Here is a 14286-nt window from a genome sequence, read left to right as displayed (position 1 = left end):
CCCCTCTGAAAAAGGCACAATATAATACTTCATGTAATACAATTGATTATACAGTTCAAATTACAGTGCTTAAAGAAGACTTTCTTCTACTAGAATTGATTCATTCTCACTGGCAGAATCCAATCCTTGTTAATTTGTTGACTTGTATTAATTCCATGGATATGGTCTCAAATGTAGGCCCCCAAGTAGAATTATCATTTCAAGTCTATCTTCCTCTTGACCTGTAAACTCTTTGAAAGCATTCTATATCATTCATTCTGTATATGTGTTGCTCATCCTTATATTGTCAGTGCCTGGCACAGGATCTGATACTAGTAGGCATGTATAAATCTTTGATAAACTATGTTTTTCAAAGAAGCATTGCTTAGCAGACCCACTTGCAAGTCCCTCCTTTTACTCTTTCAATTGTAAATAAAATCTCCTAGCAATCACCAGTACTAGCATTTTCAGTTACCAAAATACTATTAGCAGTAACATTGCCATTGGTAGTATTTCAGTCAGTTCACTATCACTAAGCTAATGGGAAATCAATAGTAATAAAGTGGGAGATTATAATGTAGCCATAAAAAATGTTTTTTAAACCAAGTTCCACAGTTCTTTCAGAAGAGGGGAAGATTGTTTTGTATGTTCTTGATCTTTCTGAAGTTAAAGTTCATGTATTTTTAGGATGCTTAAAAAAAAAATATCCTGGACATTAAAGAGGTGCCAAATTGTTACACACTCATAAGAAAACATGCTGGATGAATTATTAACACCATGTGAATGCAGCTTCTCAACCAAGCAATGAATTTCTGCAAAAGCATGTGTTCTCTTTAAACTACTGAAGTTAAAGGCGCTGTGACACATGAAAGAAGGAAACTGTGGGGTAACCTCAAAAACATAGCTGCTTGGCAAAACATCAGATTTTTATAAAGTGGCAAATACTGACAGCAGTGACACTCATAAAGACATGTGGAAGCCAATTCAGTCCTTTTTTTAGGTTACCTCTATATATAGTTCTGTGAGTTCTTTAAATTCAATTTGAAATAAGGTACAGAATACACATCATTATTACTAGCACATCAGTAATTAGTTCTATCAACATTTGGAGGTAAAAAGTTATTTCCACGGGAGACCACTAAACATTTGGTAACTACATCTTGTAGATGGGAACAAATATCTAAAATTAAATCTAAAAATAAAACATTTGTGCAATTTGTTGAAAATTAGCATTGTTGAAAAGCAGTTAATAGCTGCAAGCTCAAATTTACGTCAGGCTGTAATTTTGCCATTTATATTTACAGATTTCTCCATCAAGCAGTTTTCTAAAATTTTTCAAGAGCTTAGTAACAAAAATTTGATTAAGTATAAAAAATGAACACAAACATACCTTTGCAGCACCATCTTCAGCCTCCCGTTTATGTTTGCTGATGTTGTGGTCTAATTCCTTAATTTTAAGCTGAGAATCATTGTTTTGCTCCTTGTGTTTTGCCACTTCTGCATATTTAGCTTTAATTACAGTGTCTTGGGCTGTTATTACCTCTTTTTGCTTGGTCACTTCTTCTTGAGCTTTATTTACTGACTCCTAAAACAAAAAATAAAAGAAAATATGTGGTGAGGTAACATGTAAATAATTTTAATTTACTAAACAATTATCTGACAGATCCCTGGGCAAGATGTCAATGTGATTACAGGCAGAGAGAAGATCACCTAACCCTCTATTTTATATCACCATTAAAAGGACTAATGAATTTATACACAGAAGAAAACTTGGATTACCCCTGGAAAAAGGGTTGGGGTACAATGCTCATGCTGCAAATGAAAGCGTTTCTGCTGGATGTAATGTAGTTGGAATCAACTGGGTGAGGAAGAAGAGAGACTGCTAGAAGCTGACTGAACTATGAGATCCCCAAACTGGCAATTCTGGATGAGTAAAAGCTATTTGTGCCTCATTCTCTCATGACAATGAGTGAAAAGACTGAGAACACCAAAGTCAAACATCTTAAGCTAATGTTTCATAAAAAGATTATCATTTTCAGCTTCTCCAATTTGATAAACAAATCCTACCTTATTTTTAGCCACCTCAGCTGCCATTACTTCAATCTGACTTTCATAGGATTTGATAGCTTCATTTACAGCTTCAAGCTGTTGTTTGTAAGATGTATGCTCTCTCTTGAGCTCTTCCAGTTCCAGAGTGATAGCTTCAACTTCCTGTAAAAAACACAGTATTCGGGTATTCACATAGGTGATTAACTACTCAAAAACAAGTATGTACAGGAAAATTAAATAAATAATCTCATGCAAGTAAGACCCACAGCTTTGTTACCACTCAGCTACCAAAAGTACAGGTTAAGCTGCTTCCCCAGAAAAAGGAAGTTTATTTTCCCATATTAAAAAAAAAAGTGTAATTTGTATAGGCTGAAAGAACTCTGCATAAATTATATCCTTTATCATTTATTCCTACAGGGAAAACAATATAATATTCTACATAACAGATGAATTAGTGGAAGTAAAGTTTAAAAACAAAACTGTTCAATGTGTAAAAAGTTTCTCAATATTATTCTTTCCCACTGTAGCCTTCATTTCATTAGAAGAGCAGTCCCCAACCTTTTTGGCACCAAGGACCAGATTTGTGGAAGATGATTTTTCCATATGGTACGGGCAGGGAGACAGCATGGTTTCGGGATAAAACCACCCCATCTCAGATCATCAGGCATTAGATTCTCATAAGGAATATGAAACTTAGATCCCTTGAATGCACAGTTCACAAAAGGGTCTGCAATCCTATGAAAATCTAATACCACTGCTGATCTGACAGGAGGTGGAGCTCAGGCAGTAATCCTCATTTGCCTGCCATACACCTCCTGTGTTACTGGTCTGTGGTCTGGGCGTTGGGGACCCCTGCATTAGAAAATACTTTGCACAGCTATTTAATAAGTCTTAGAGTGGGCTAAAAAAAATGTGAGGGAAATATATTTAGGTGAAATCACATAAAAGTGATTAAAAACCTAGGTTCAAATTCCAGCTTTGATATTAGCTAAAAGATATAATAAAGTATCATCAGTTTACAACTGAATGACACCTTGTAAATATAACATGCTTTGTCTTCCATCATGTTCTCACAGTGCACATTCATTTAGGTGCTTACCAAATAAAAATGTCAACTTGCTGAATCTCTGATATGACATACACAGTATCAAATAATCCACTCCTGAAGAAAGGCCATCCGCTCTTGAAGGAAGCATTTACCAATGGTCAACTTCGGCCTTTCCTTAAAATTAGCATCCCCTACTCACAACTATGAAATACTAGACTGCACTGTTTTCAGAGAAAAATACAGATTAAATATCCCTTATCCAAAATGTGTAGGACCAGAAGTGTTTCAGACTTCGGATTTTTTTTTTTAGATTTTGGAATATTTGCATTATACTGACCAATTGAGTATCCCAAATCAAATCTGCTCCAATGAACATTTCCTTTGAGCCTCAGATCAACACTCAAAAAGTTTCTAACTCTGCTGTATTTCGGATTTGAGATGCTCATCCTGTATATTCCTTTGACTTGTGAGAAGCATAATTTGCTTCCAAAGAACACTGCTCCCTTTTAGATTCTGAGATCAACTCTGATGACTAAGGTCAACCAATGATGCTCTACCACCTTCAGCTCTATGTTGACTTTAAAAGGTTGGTTCAATTTCAAAAAGAAGTTATTACCTGTTGTTTTTCTTTCATCTTCTTGCTAGATGCATCTGCCTTTGTTTTGGCACAATCCAGTTTTTTCTGAGCATCCTTCAGTTCTCGCTCTCTCTCAGCTTCTGCATTTTTCATTTTATTTTCCAATACTTCATATTTTTCTTCGGCTTTTCTTTGGATTTCTTCAGTGTTTTTCAAAATCTCCTCACTTTCCTCTGCATCACAAAGTAGGCAAATGTTGCTAAATTAACAGTTACAGGTAAAGGTTTACAAATTCAACTTTTAATGGAAGAAATGGTTTGGAAAATTACAGGCTACAATTTAAGAAAATTAACTATCCCAATGATATTCTAGAAATGGTATAATGAAACACAGATCCTACCTAAAAGTCATATTTGAATTATCTAAAAATCTGTAATGAAATCATTTCTTCTGCTATGAAATTGAACTTCACCTACAACTATTCTTTTACAAAGGTATTGAAGCAACCTATTTTAAAAAAACAAAACAAAACACAGATCATATTTTTAATGCAACTGTATGCTTCCTAACACCAGAACAGTATAACTATGGTATTTTTCCTGTAGTTGCTAGAAAGTGTATAATTTCATAAACAAGCTTACTTTATGTTCTTTGCCTATTTTATACATATTCAGGGAACTTCTCATTAAAGTTGACAAACAAATTGACAGTAGGATACAGCAAAGGAAAAACATCCCCAAATTTGTGAAAGAAAAAAATAAGGCCAGGTGTGGTAGTTCACGCCTGTGTAATCCCAGCACTTTGGGAGGCCAAGGAGTGCGGATCATGAGGTCAAGAGATCAAGACCATCCTGACCAACATGGTGAAACCTTATCTCTACTAAAAATACAAAAATTAACTGGGTGTGGTGCTGCACGCCTGTAGTCCCTGCAACTCAGGAGGCTGAGGACGGTGCTTGAACCCGGGAGGCGGAGGTTGCAGTGAGCTGAGATTGCGCCACTGCACTCCAGTCTGGGGACACAGAGAGACTCCATCTCAAAAAATAAATAAATAAATGAATAAATAAGAGAGCAATACTGAATGAACACGTGTTGCTGTAACAACCGAAGCATACTGTTAGTGTTGGGACCCAGGTGCAAATAACCTTGGAAGTCGTTACCGCACAATTTCTTATGCTACTTTTCATTGCGGAAAATACTATTAAAATATTAGTGGAGATAAAAACTTTTGTATAACAAAAATATTATGAACACAAAATTAAAAGACCAGTACATAGCCAAAAAAGACAGTAGAAGGATATTTGCAATGCACATAACCTACAAGAAATTAGGACTCTTAAGAATGAGAACAGTGGGGAAAAAACCATGAGCAACCCATGGGCAAAAGAAATAAATAGAAAATTTACAGAAGTATAAACCCAAAGGTCCAATGAACATACAAAAAAGATCCCAAATTCCAACAGAAATTAGGGAAATGCAAAATAAATGCCAATGCATGCTATCTTTTCACAACCAACAGATTTGGAAAATTTTAAAAGTCTGGAGAAAAAAAAGAACTTGGAGAAATGAAAACTTTCATATGCCACTGGTGGAAATGAACATTGGTAGAAATGAACAGACCTTTGACAATATATAATAAAGATGAAAATAACCATACCCTAAGACCTAGAAATCCCATACTTGGATTTTCCCTAAGTAAACTTTATCATATGTATCTTAAACATAGCACAGGTAGAGAAGATACCCAAGGTAAGGTAACAGATATGAATAAAACCAGAGATTAAGCATGGGCTGTTTTCATCTTACCAATGGTTTTTTTAAGGGCATCTAATTCTTCCTGTTGCTTGTGATATGAGCTTTGCTGGAGCTTGGTTTGTAATAAATCTGCCTCTTCAGTTTTCATCTCCCACTGCTGTTTTAGTTGGCGATACCTTACAAAAACAGAAACACGTAAGAAATGACTGTAATTTCTCTGGTACTTGAGAAATACATTCAAACTTCAGATTCTTACCTAAAATAAACTCATATACATTATAAACCATATAAGATGCTACTGGTTACAGGAATAATTTTGATGACTTTCAAGTTTCTGAGGTACCAATTAATTCAAATTTAGATATGGTCATTGAAGGTAAATAACTCTAAATGACTAAAATCCACAGTAACTATTTACACTAGAAATATTTAACAGCTAGGTTTCCTTAAAAATAATCCCTCTTGCTAACTAAAAAAAAAAAAAAAACTACTCACCACAAAAAATGATTAATTATAACAATTACATAAAATTTCAAAAATTTAATTATTAACCTCATTTTCAAATGTTAATAATAATGTTCCCTACCTTTAGTGTAAGAAAAATAGTTTTGAACTTAGTTGTTTTAAAACGCACCTTCTTGAAAACTTTGTAATTCAATCCCAATTCTGGCTGCTTACTCATTTCTTTCAAAGGTATTTAGCTAATTCAGTTGCAGTGAAATTTCAAGTTAATATAAATTCACAAAGTACCTTGTCACTAGAAATTCATGAGGTTTGAGGAAAAAAAAAAAACAAAACTTATAAAATACAAATACTACCTTGAGTATTCCTGCCTGAAGCTATACTTGACAGTACTTAATAATTTTAACTTCAAGTTAATTTAAAAACGTGGAGTATAGAAATATTTGTTTAAAAGATGTTACTTTCCTGATATGGTGTGAAACAATGGCTTTAGCTGATCCTTCCACCATTCTCATTTTTTTCAAAATCTATTTTCCTTCCTTGACCTCAGTGACACAATTAGGAAAGAATTCAATTCTGCAGAACAAATGATCCAATACTACTGAACAAAATTAACAGTTCTAAGCCAAATGTAACTAACTACAAACTCATCACCTTGTTAGTGCTTCCACATATCACAGAAAAGTTTTGTTTTACTCTTCTCACAGAAAATAATTCATTTACTCTATGGTTAATTTATATTCATGAAGGTAAAATGCAGGCCTTTACATGTATGTGATGTTTGAAAGTAAACAGGATAGAACACTTGAGGCCAGGAGTTCGAGACCAACCTGACCAACATGGTGAAACTCCATCTCTACTAAAAATACAAAAATTAGCCAGTGTGGTGGCACGCGCCTGTAATCGCAGCTACTTGGGAGGCTGAGGCAGAGGTTGCAGTGAGTCGAGATCGGGCCACTGCACTCCAGCCTGGGTGACAGAGTGAGACTCCATCTCAAAAAAAAAAAAAAAAGAAAAAGAAAACAGAAAAACTTTGATTCAATTTGTATCTCTGAATGGTCACCCTGACTATGAAAATCTTGTCCATATTTAGCGTCCTCAAAAGTCTTGGTGCCATTCTAAGCTTTCATAACTACAGAATTTGAATGCTAAAAACTACCCAGAAATAATCATTTCAACATTTATTTAGATTTTTTAAATTGTATTCAGTATTGCGAATTCTGAATAAAATCTTTTTAAATCAGTCCCTATTTGTCATCTTCAGAAATACTGGAAAAAATTACAATTAAACTTAAAAAAAAAAATTTTTTTTTTTGAGACAGGGTCTCACTCTGTCCCCAAGGATAGAGTGCAGTGGCACAATCTCAGCTCACAGCAACCTTGAACTGCAGGGCTCCAGCAATCCACCTACCTCAGCCTCCTGAGTAGCTGCGACCACAGGCACATGCCACCACGCCTGGCTAACTTTTTTGCATTTTTAATGGAGACAGGGTTTCTCCATGTTGCTCAAGCTGGTCTTGAACTCCTGAGCTCAAGTGATCCACCTGCTTCAGCCTCCCAAAGTGCTGGGATTACAGGTGTGCACCACTAGGCCTGGCCAAACTTTCAAACGATGCACTTTGTTAAGTTTGTAGCTCTTTTAACTCATGAAGCTTTCAATTCAAGTGGGGACTTATTCTCCCAGATAACCACAGAGCCAGTTCACTCACTCTTGTTCACTCACTCACTCGTGTGTTTACTCAACAATCATGTCCTCAGTGAGGCTTTTCTTGGTCACCCAATATAAAATCTTAACATGTCTTTGCCCTAGACAGTTCCTATCTCCTTTCCTGATTTACTTTTTTCTTCTTAGAACTAGTAACACGTTTTACCAATTTATCTTTCTTTATTGTCTGCTTCTCCAACAAGAAAAACTAGATGAAGGCAGGGATACTTATCTGATCCCCAGCCCCTAGAAGAATATGTGGCACACAGGGAGCACTCAGTAAATGTTTACTGAGTGACACAAAAAGGTTACATTAGCATGATCCCAATATTGAAAAAATAAAAATACACATATAACTCTATTATACTAAATGGAAACGATGTTGGAAAGTATTTATGTATCTTATCCGTACCTATACAGAAGAAATACTGTAAGGAAACACAGTACTGATATTCGACATGAACTTGTTTACCTGCTCATAGGCAACCCAGCAGATCCTTGATATAGGAAGGACAGTCACAATGCTATTAAACTTACTGTGGGCACCTGATCAATGCTATACTCTATCATTTTAACGTCAAATCAGGAAATCAAGTAACCTCTGGTATCAGACACCAGAGTATCTAAGGGTTTCCCCACCAACCCTAGCCAAGTGCTAGTGTATTTCTCAGCAGAAAGAATGGAATATTTGAATGATTGTTTTGCTTAAATAGATTTTGCTAATTTCTTAACAAAGACATCTCTCTTATGAGAAAAAAATGGATAAATGGTTATCAACTCACAATTTAATTATTTTAAATAAACCAAAAATATGAGAAAAGTCAGAAGCTGTATTTCTGCAAATAAAAGTAAATTTTCTATCATTTTCTACTATGCAAATCTTTAATTTAGAAAATGTATATACAGTTCTTACTTTTCAGCAGTGTTTTTAAGACCTGCTAATTCCTCCTCTAGAGCCCGCAGCTCATTCTCTTTGATTCTCAGTTCATCCTGAACATCTTTGAGTTCTTGAAACTTGGTTAAAATAGAAGCCGCCTGGGATCGAGCACCTGATAGAGGCAAATTCAAACAGATCTTCCACATTGAGTTACCAGGTATACACTACACAATAAAAAGTCTTCTAAGACAATTGCACTCAAATCGATATTCAATAGTAAATATTTTAGTAAGCTTTTGAAGCCATGGAATTCATTCCATCACCTGAATCTTAGAACACAGAGAACTCATAACAGATCCAAGAGGTTGTAGTAGGTATTATTTATTCAAAATAACCACTGCCTTGTCTACTGGGCGCATCTTCCAGCCTCTGACATTGGACTTGCCTACGTGATTTGCTCTGGCCAATGAAATGGAGAAATGTGTCCCTTCTGAAAGTAAGCTTTAGGAGGCAGTACATAATTTACCATTTGCTTTCCGTTTGCCATGAGTCTCTGTTCAAGACAGAGACTGCTTCTCCTTCACAATGAGTCCCAGAATGAGAACAGCACTGAGCAGAAAGGCAACTGATCTGCAGCAGATATAGCATTCACATGAAATAAACTTGTTGTAAGCTAAGACTGGGGGGCTGACCTAAGTTCTGACACAGCGCAGCAAGTAGAATAAACCGATTTCACATTATAGAACTATAATTATCTGGCAGTGACAGGCTGAGGTATTATGTTGACAAAGAAACTCTGCAGATTTGATGGAAGAATGCTAAGGTCAATTAAAAATGCTGTTTAAACACTTGGTAATTAAGATATGGGGTTATTTCCTATCCTGTAAGTAAAAACTTCAAAAGCATCGGAATCAATAAAATCTAAAAAGTTTCTTCCCTTGTAGACATGTAAAAACACATAGTCTCTTTTTATCTTCCATTTGCAGATACTACTCATTTGACTGTGTACTGGAGAACCTAATACTTGGTCATGGAAATCATTGAACTGGCTATTGTTTTCGTGGCTTAGAAAGACATTAAGTCACTTGATACCTCAAATGGCTTTATGCCGTTTACTGGGTTAAAAACACAAACCCTGAAATCAGACTGCTGGGATTCAAATTCTGAGCTCTGCCACCCTGTAGTGAGTTATTTAACCACTCTGTATCTTCATTTCTGCAACTGTATATTAGAGATGATAATACCATGCCTACCTCATCATTGTTACTAAGAATTAATTCTTATTTAAAGCCCATAGAATACGGTTTTATAGAATGATAGACATGTTCTATATCTGCATTGTCTAATTATCCATTAATCATTTGTGGTTATGGGCTCTTGAAATGTGACTAATGCAACCAAGGAAATTACTTTTATTTAACTTAATTAAATGTAAAGAGTCACATATGGCTAGTGGCTACTGTATTGGACAGCATAGTTGCAGAACATTGGTATATAGTAAACATATTCAGTGTTTGTTATTCTATTGTCTTGACAAAGATCTGCAAACTCAGTGTGGCAAATACTAGACCAAGAAGAACATGATCACTGTCTAAGAATTCCTTTAAGACATTAAGGTACCATTTCCAGAGCAGGTTTACTTTTTGTTTTACTTTTGACAGGAGGTAGGCGGCACTGGCAAACACACAAATGAGAAGTTAACATGTTTCCTGAAGAAGTGGGTAGTTGGGCTAAAAATGTACTTAAAAAAGGCCTCTTCCTATTTACCACAAAGAATTGTGAGGACAAAAGGATATAAAACTTACCTCCACTCAATGTCCCATGCGGATCAAACACATCCCCTCCGAGAGTTACAGTTCTAGTCATTATCCTCTTATCAAAGGCCACTTTTTTGGCATTATCCATATTGTCACAAACAAATGTTGTTCCAAAGACAAACTCCATTGCTTTCTGAAGTTCTGGTTTATATTCAACCAGGGAAAGAGCCACACGAACGCTGTCAGGGCCAACCTGTGGGACAACAATAGATACACCACAGTACATACTAGTTCTTTTCCTTTCAGGTATTATTTTATAAACTAGTAAGAACTGCTGTAATGGAAACTTAAGTAATACTTACCTAGCATTAAAATTCTTTCTGAACTTTCTAAAAAGCTATGTAAAACCCAAAGTTTCAGGAAAAAAAATTGCAGGTTTAAATACTGAAAGATCTATTGCTAAGTAAAATATTTATTAATAGCTAGTACTGGGCATTATGAAAGTTTCTATCAATAAGGAGCCATCACCATGTTTCTAAGTGTCCATTATCAAAGTTGACTGGACACAACTTTCTTAATGATGGTACAGATTGAGTATCCTTTATCCTAAATGCTTAGAACAGAAGTGTTTCAGTTTTCAGATTTTGGTATATTTGTACTACAGTGGTTGAACTTTCTAAATCCAAAATGCTCCAATGAGCATTTTTTGGGTGTCAGAGTTTTGATTTTTGGAAAATTTCAGTTTTTGGACTTGGAGTGCTTAACCTGTAATTCCCAGATCAACACAACTATAAGAAAATTTTGTTTCAATAATCAGGAATTTGGCTTCACAACAAATATTTTTTTCATACAAATGAAACATGCTAGAGCAGTCATCTGCAGTTACAGAAATAAAAACACAAGTAATAACTGAGAGAGTAAAAGTAATTTTAAAAATCCCTCAGTCCTCTATTTTGATCACAATGCTGCTTCTCAGCCTTTGTTTATAGACGCTACCTCTGCCATCATTTTAAGAAAAAATAAGCATCTCTTTTAGAGCTTAGTATCAGCAGTGGCAATCACAACGAAGGAAGCTCTATGTAACACATGTTCAGTATTGTTCTTTGATGTGGCAGCTACCATCAAATAGGTCTGGCTAAGGGATCTGAGGCAAAGTATTTTTGCTGTTACTTGAAATCCCAATTTCCTTCTAATGCTGGGACTTGATGTATGGCTGAATTAACTTCCTGAGCCTTCTGGACTTAATGGTGATTCTTCAAGTAAAGAAAGTACCAACCAAAAACACCACCTTTTAGTTACTCAGCACTCATCCTCCCTCTCCTGATAGTATACATATCAACACAACTATATTTTGAAATCATTTTCATTGAAATCTTCTGAATTTAACTAAGGATACAACATCCAATTAGTTACAAGTATATTTGTAAGTTTCATAGAAATGTCTTTTCAACTCATGTACTTGGAATGTCTGCTCAATAAAAAAACATTACAGCTGAATGTTATGACTGACTTCATGTTTTCACAGTATTACACAACTACAATAACTTTTAAATGTATTTCCTTGTGCTGATCTATTTTCTTACTAGCAAGCATGTCACTTTAGATCAACGTCAGCAGTTGAATGGGATCCTGGTCACCTGCTATGTACCTGCACAGGCTGAATAACAATCTAGAAGAACTCTAATAAAGAAGCATCACTGCAATACTAATGAAGGCCTCCTATAATGGATGTCACTGTGGGCAGTTTAAGTATGCCTGACATAGAAACAAAAACAAAAACTTGAAGAATTTGGGGTATTTATCTAGAAGCTCAATTCTAACCATTCAGGAATCAGGAGTGTAATTTTCACCATCACCTGATAGTCATGCGACTTAAGGTTAAAAAGGACATTCTAATACCACAAAGTGAAGTATATGAAAGGGAGTTCAAGTCTTTCAACATTTCTAGTCTCTTGTCATCTAATTGCACAAGCCAACCCAATTTTCTTGTATTTTAATTTTGTGGTTCTGTATACGATTATGTCCCTCAAAATTAATATCTTCTAACTTAAAAAAAACACACACACCCACACAGATGAAGATTAAACATATAAATAAGACAAAATAAGACTTACAAGATTCTGAGCCACTCTCAGAGTTTCTGGTGCAATACATCTGGCTGAAATTTTATTGAGTGGAATTATGGTGTATCGACGTTTCAGTTCCCCCCTTTCGAGTAGCTTTTTACCAGTAACCTACAACACACATTAGAATTTAAAAAACGCACGTTAAAGACAGAAAATTGAGAGAATGCAAGTTTAGTAGTCTATAACAAATGTTTAGTGCCATTTATCCCAAACAATCAAGCTATAATTATATATGCAATGGAACATCCTTTGACCTTGAAAAAGGAGATGCTGACATTTGTGACAACATGAATAAACCCAGAAGACATAATGCTAAGTGACATAATCAGACAAAGAAAAAAAAATACTGTATGACCTCACTTGTACATGGAATCTTTTAAAAAAAAGTTGAACAAATAAAAAGAGTAGGATAGTGTTTATCAGGGATGAGGAGGGAAAGAAAATGGGTGGAAGTAGGTCACAGGTCAAAGGGTACATATTTGCAGTTGGGTAGGATAAATAAATCTACCTATTCAGAGATGTAATGTATAGCATGAGGACTATAATTAATAATGGTGTATATTGAAAATTTGCTAAGAGTAAATATTAGGTGCTATCACACACAAAAAAGGTAACTACGAAAGATGAATGGCTATGTTAATATGTTTGACTACAATAACCATTTCACCATGTATATGTATCAAAACATCTCGTTGTACATTTGTTTTTTTCTTTTTTTAGAGATACAGTCTTGCTCTGTTGCCCAGGCAGGAGTGCAGTGGTGTGATCTCAGCTTACTGCAACCTCCACCTCCCAAGTTCAAGCAATTCTTGTGCCTCAGCCTCCAGAGTTGCTGGGACTCCAGGTGCACGCCACCGTGCCTGGCTAACTTTTGTATTTTCAGTAGAGATGGGGTTTTGCCATGTTGCCAAGGCTGGTCTTGAACTCCTGGGCTCAAATGATCTGTCCACCTCGGCCTCCCAAAGTGCTGGGATTACAGGTGTGAGCCACCATATCCAGGCTTCTTGTACATTTTAAATATATATGATATAAATTTAAAAAAAACAAGGAAGTAAATTTGACAATGACTATGTAGCATTTACAGGAAAGAGTATGAGCATTTTACAGAAGGATAACAAGGACAACTGAAGAAATGTAGATAAATTCAATGTTACCTTGATGGGAAGACTGACATTAAAAACAGGTCATTTGTTCTCAGATTATTTTACAAATTAAATTCAACTTATACAGCAAAGAGATCCCAAAAGTTTCAGATTGGTAATATGCATTCTGAGTTTCTGAGTAAGCATGAGCCTTCCTTTGGAACAGTTACCAAATAGTTATGAACCAAACAGTTTTACCCTGTAAATATGTCACCTTAGGGGAGAGCCTTAAAACATCAAGAAAGTATTCAATTCTTTTAGCAGCACATGACTTTTCAAGCTAACCAAATTAAAATTTTTTTTAAATTAAAATCGACTTACTTCTGTGTCTACTACAACATTGTAGAGTCGTTCTCCAGCCACTAATTCTAAAGCTGTGGTTGCAGAAGTATCTTTCACACTAATCAGAGAAGCCACAAGTCCTTTCACACAATTTCTATTCCAGTTCTTCTCTGGATCCCTGAAATACAAAAGTTGACAAAAATTTATCTTAGATAATAAAGTAGAAAAAGTTATACTTTACTCATCAAGAGCTCTTTTGGACAACACATTAAAGTGAAATGAAAGCAGAATCAGCACATGGTTTTAACAAACCAAAAATTTTAAAATGTCCCAAATGACTAGCCAGCTGTTGTTTTTACATCAATCAATAGATCTTTCAGTATGTTTCAATGTAATAAGAATTCTGATGTTCTAATCCCTATCATACATATGATTACTGTAAATATTCCATTAAAAAACCCACATAGCAAAACAAATTATAAGATGTAAACGTGGATATTTAACTTTAATGACAGAATAACTTTAAAG

General features: G+C 35.2%; 1 protein-coding gene across 1 annotated transcript in view; it reads right to left on the bottom strand.

Annotated features, from left to right (window-relative positions):
- The window catches only part of SMC2 (structural maintenance of chromosomes 2), a 62809-nt gene that overhangs the window by 26012 nt on the left and 22511 nt on the right, over positions 1-14286 (bottom strand). Inside the window, exons 14-20 of the mRNA XM_011966104.1 lie at positions 12323-12442; positions 10257-10461; positions 8488-8623; positions 5459-5583; positions 3693-3886; positions 2047-2190; positions 1370-1564 (exon numbers count right to left, since the gene is read on the bottom strand). Of these exons, the coding sequence (XP_011821494.1) occupies positions 1370-1564; positions 2047-2190; positions 3693-3886; positions 5459-5583; positions 8488-8623; positions 10257-10461; positions 12323-12442 (1119 nt within the window). The remainder of the gene's footprint in view (positions 1-1369; positions 1565-2046; positions 2191-3692; positions 3887-5458; positions 5584-8487; positions 8624-10256; positions 10462-12322; positions 12443-14286) is intronic.

This window comes from Mandrillus leucophaeus, unplaced genomic scaffold, assembly GCF_000951045.1.
Source record: "Mandrillus leucophaeus isolate KB7577 unplaced genomic scaffold, Mleu.le_1.0 Scaffold742, whole genome shotgun sequence".
NCBI classification, from domain to species: domain Eukaryota; kingdom Metazoa; phylum Chordata; class Mammalia; order Primates; family Cercopithecidae; genus Mandrillus; species Mandrillus leucophaeus.
The sequence above is the reverse complement of the archived record's forward strand: the minus strand, read 5'-3'. Positions and strand labels throughout refer to the sequence as shown.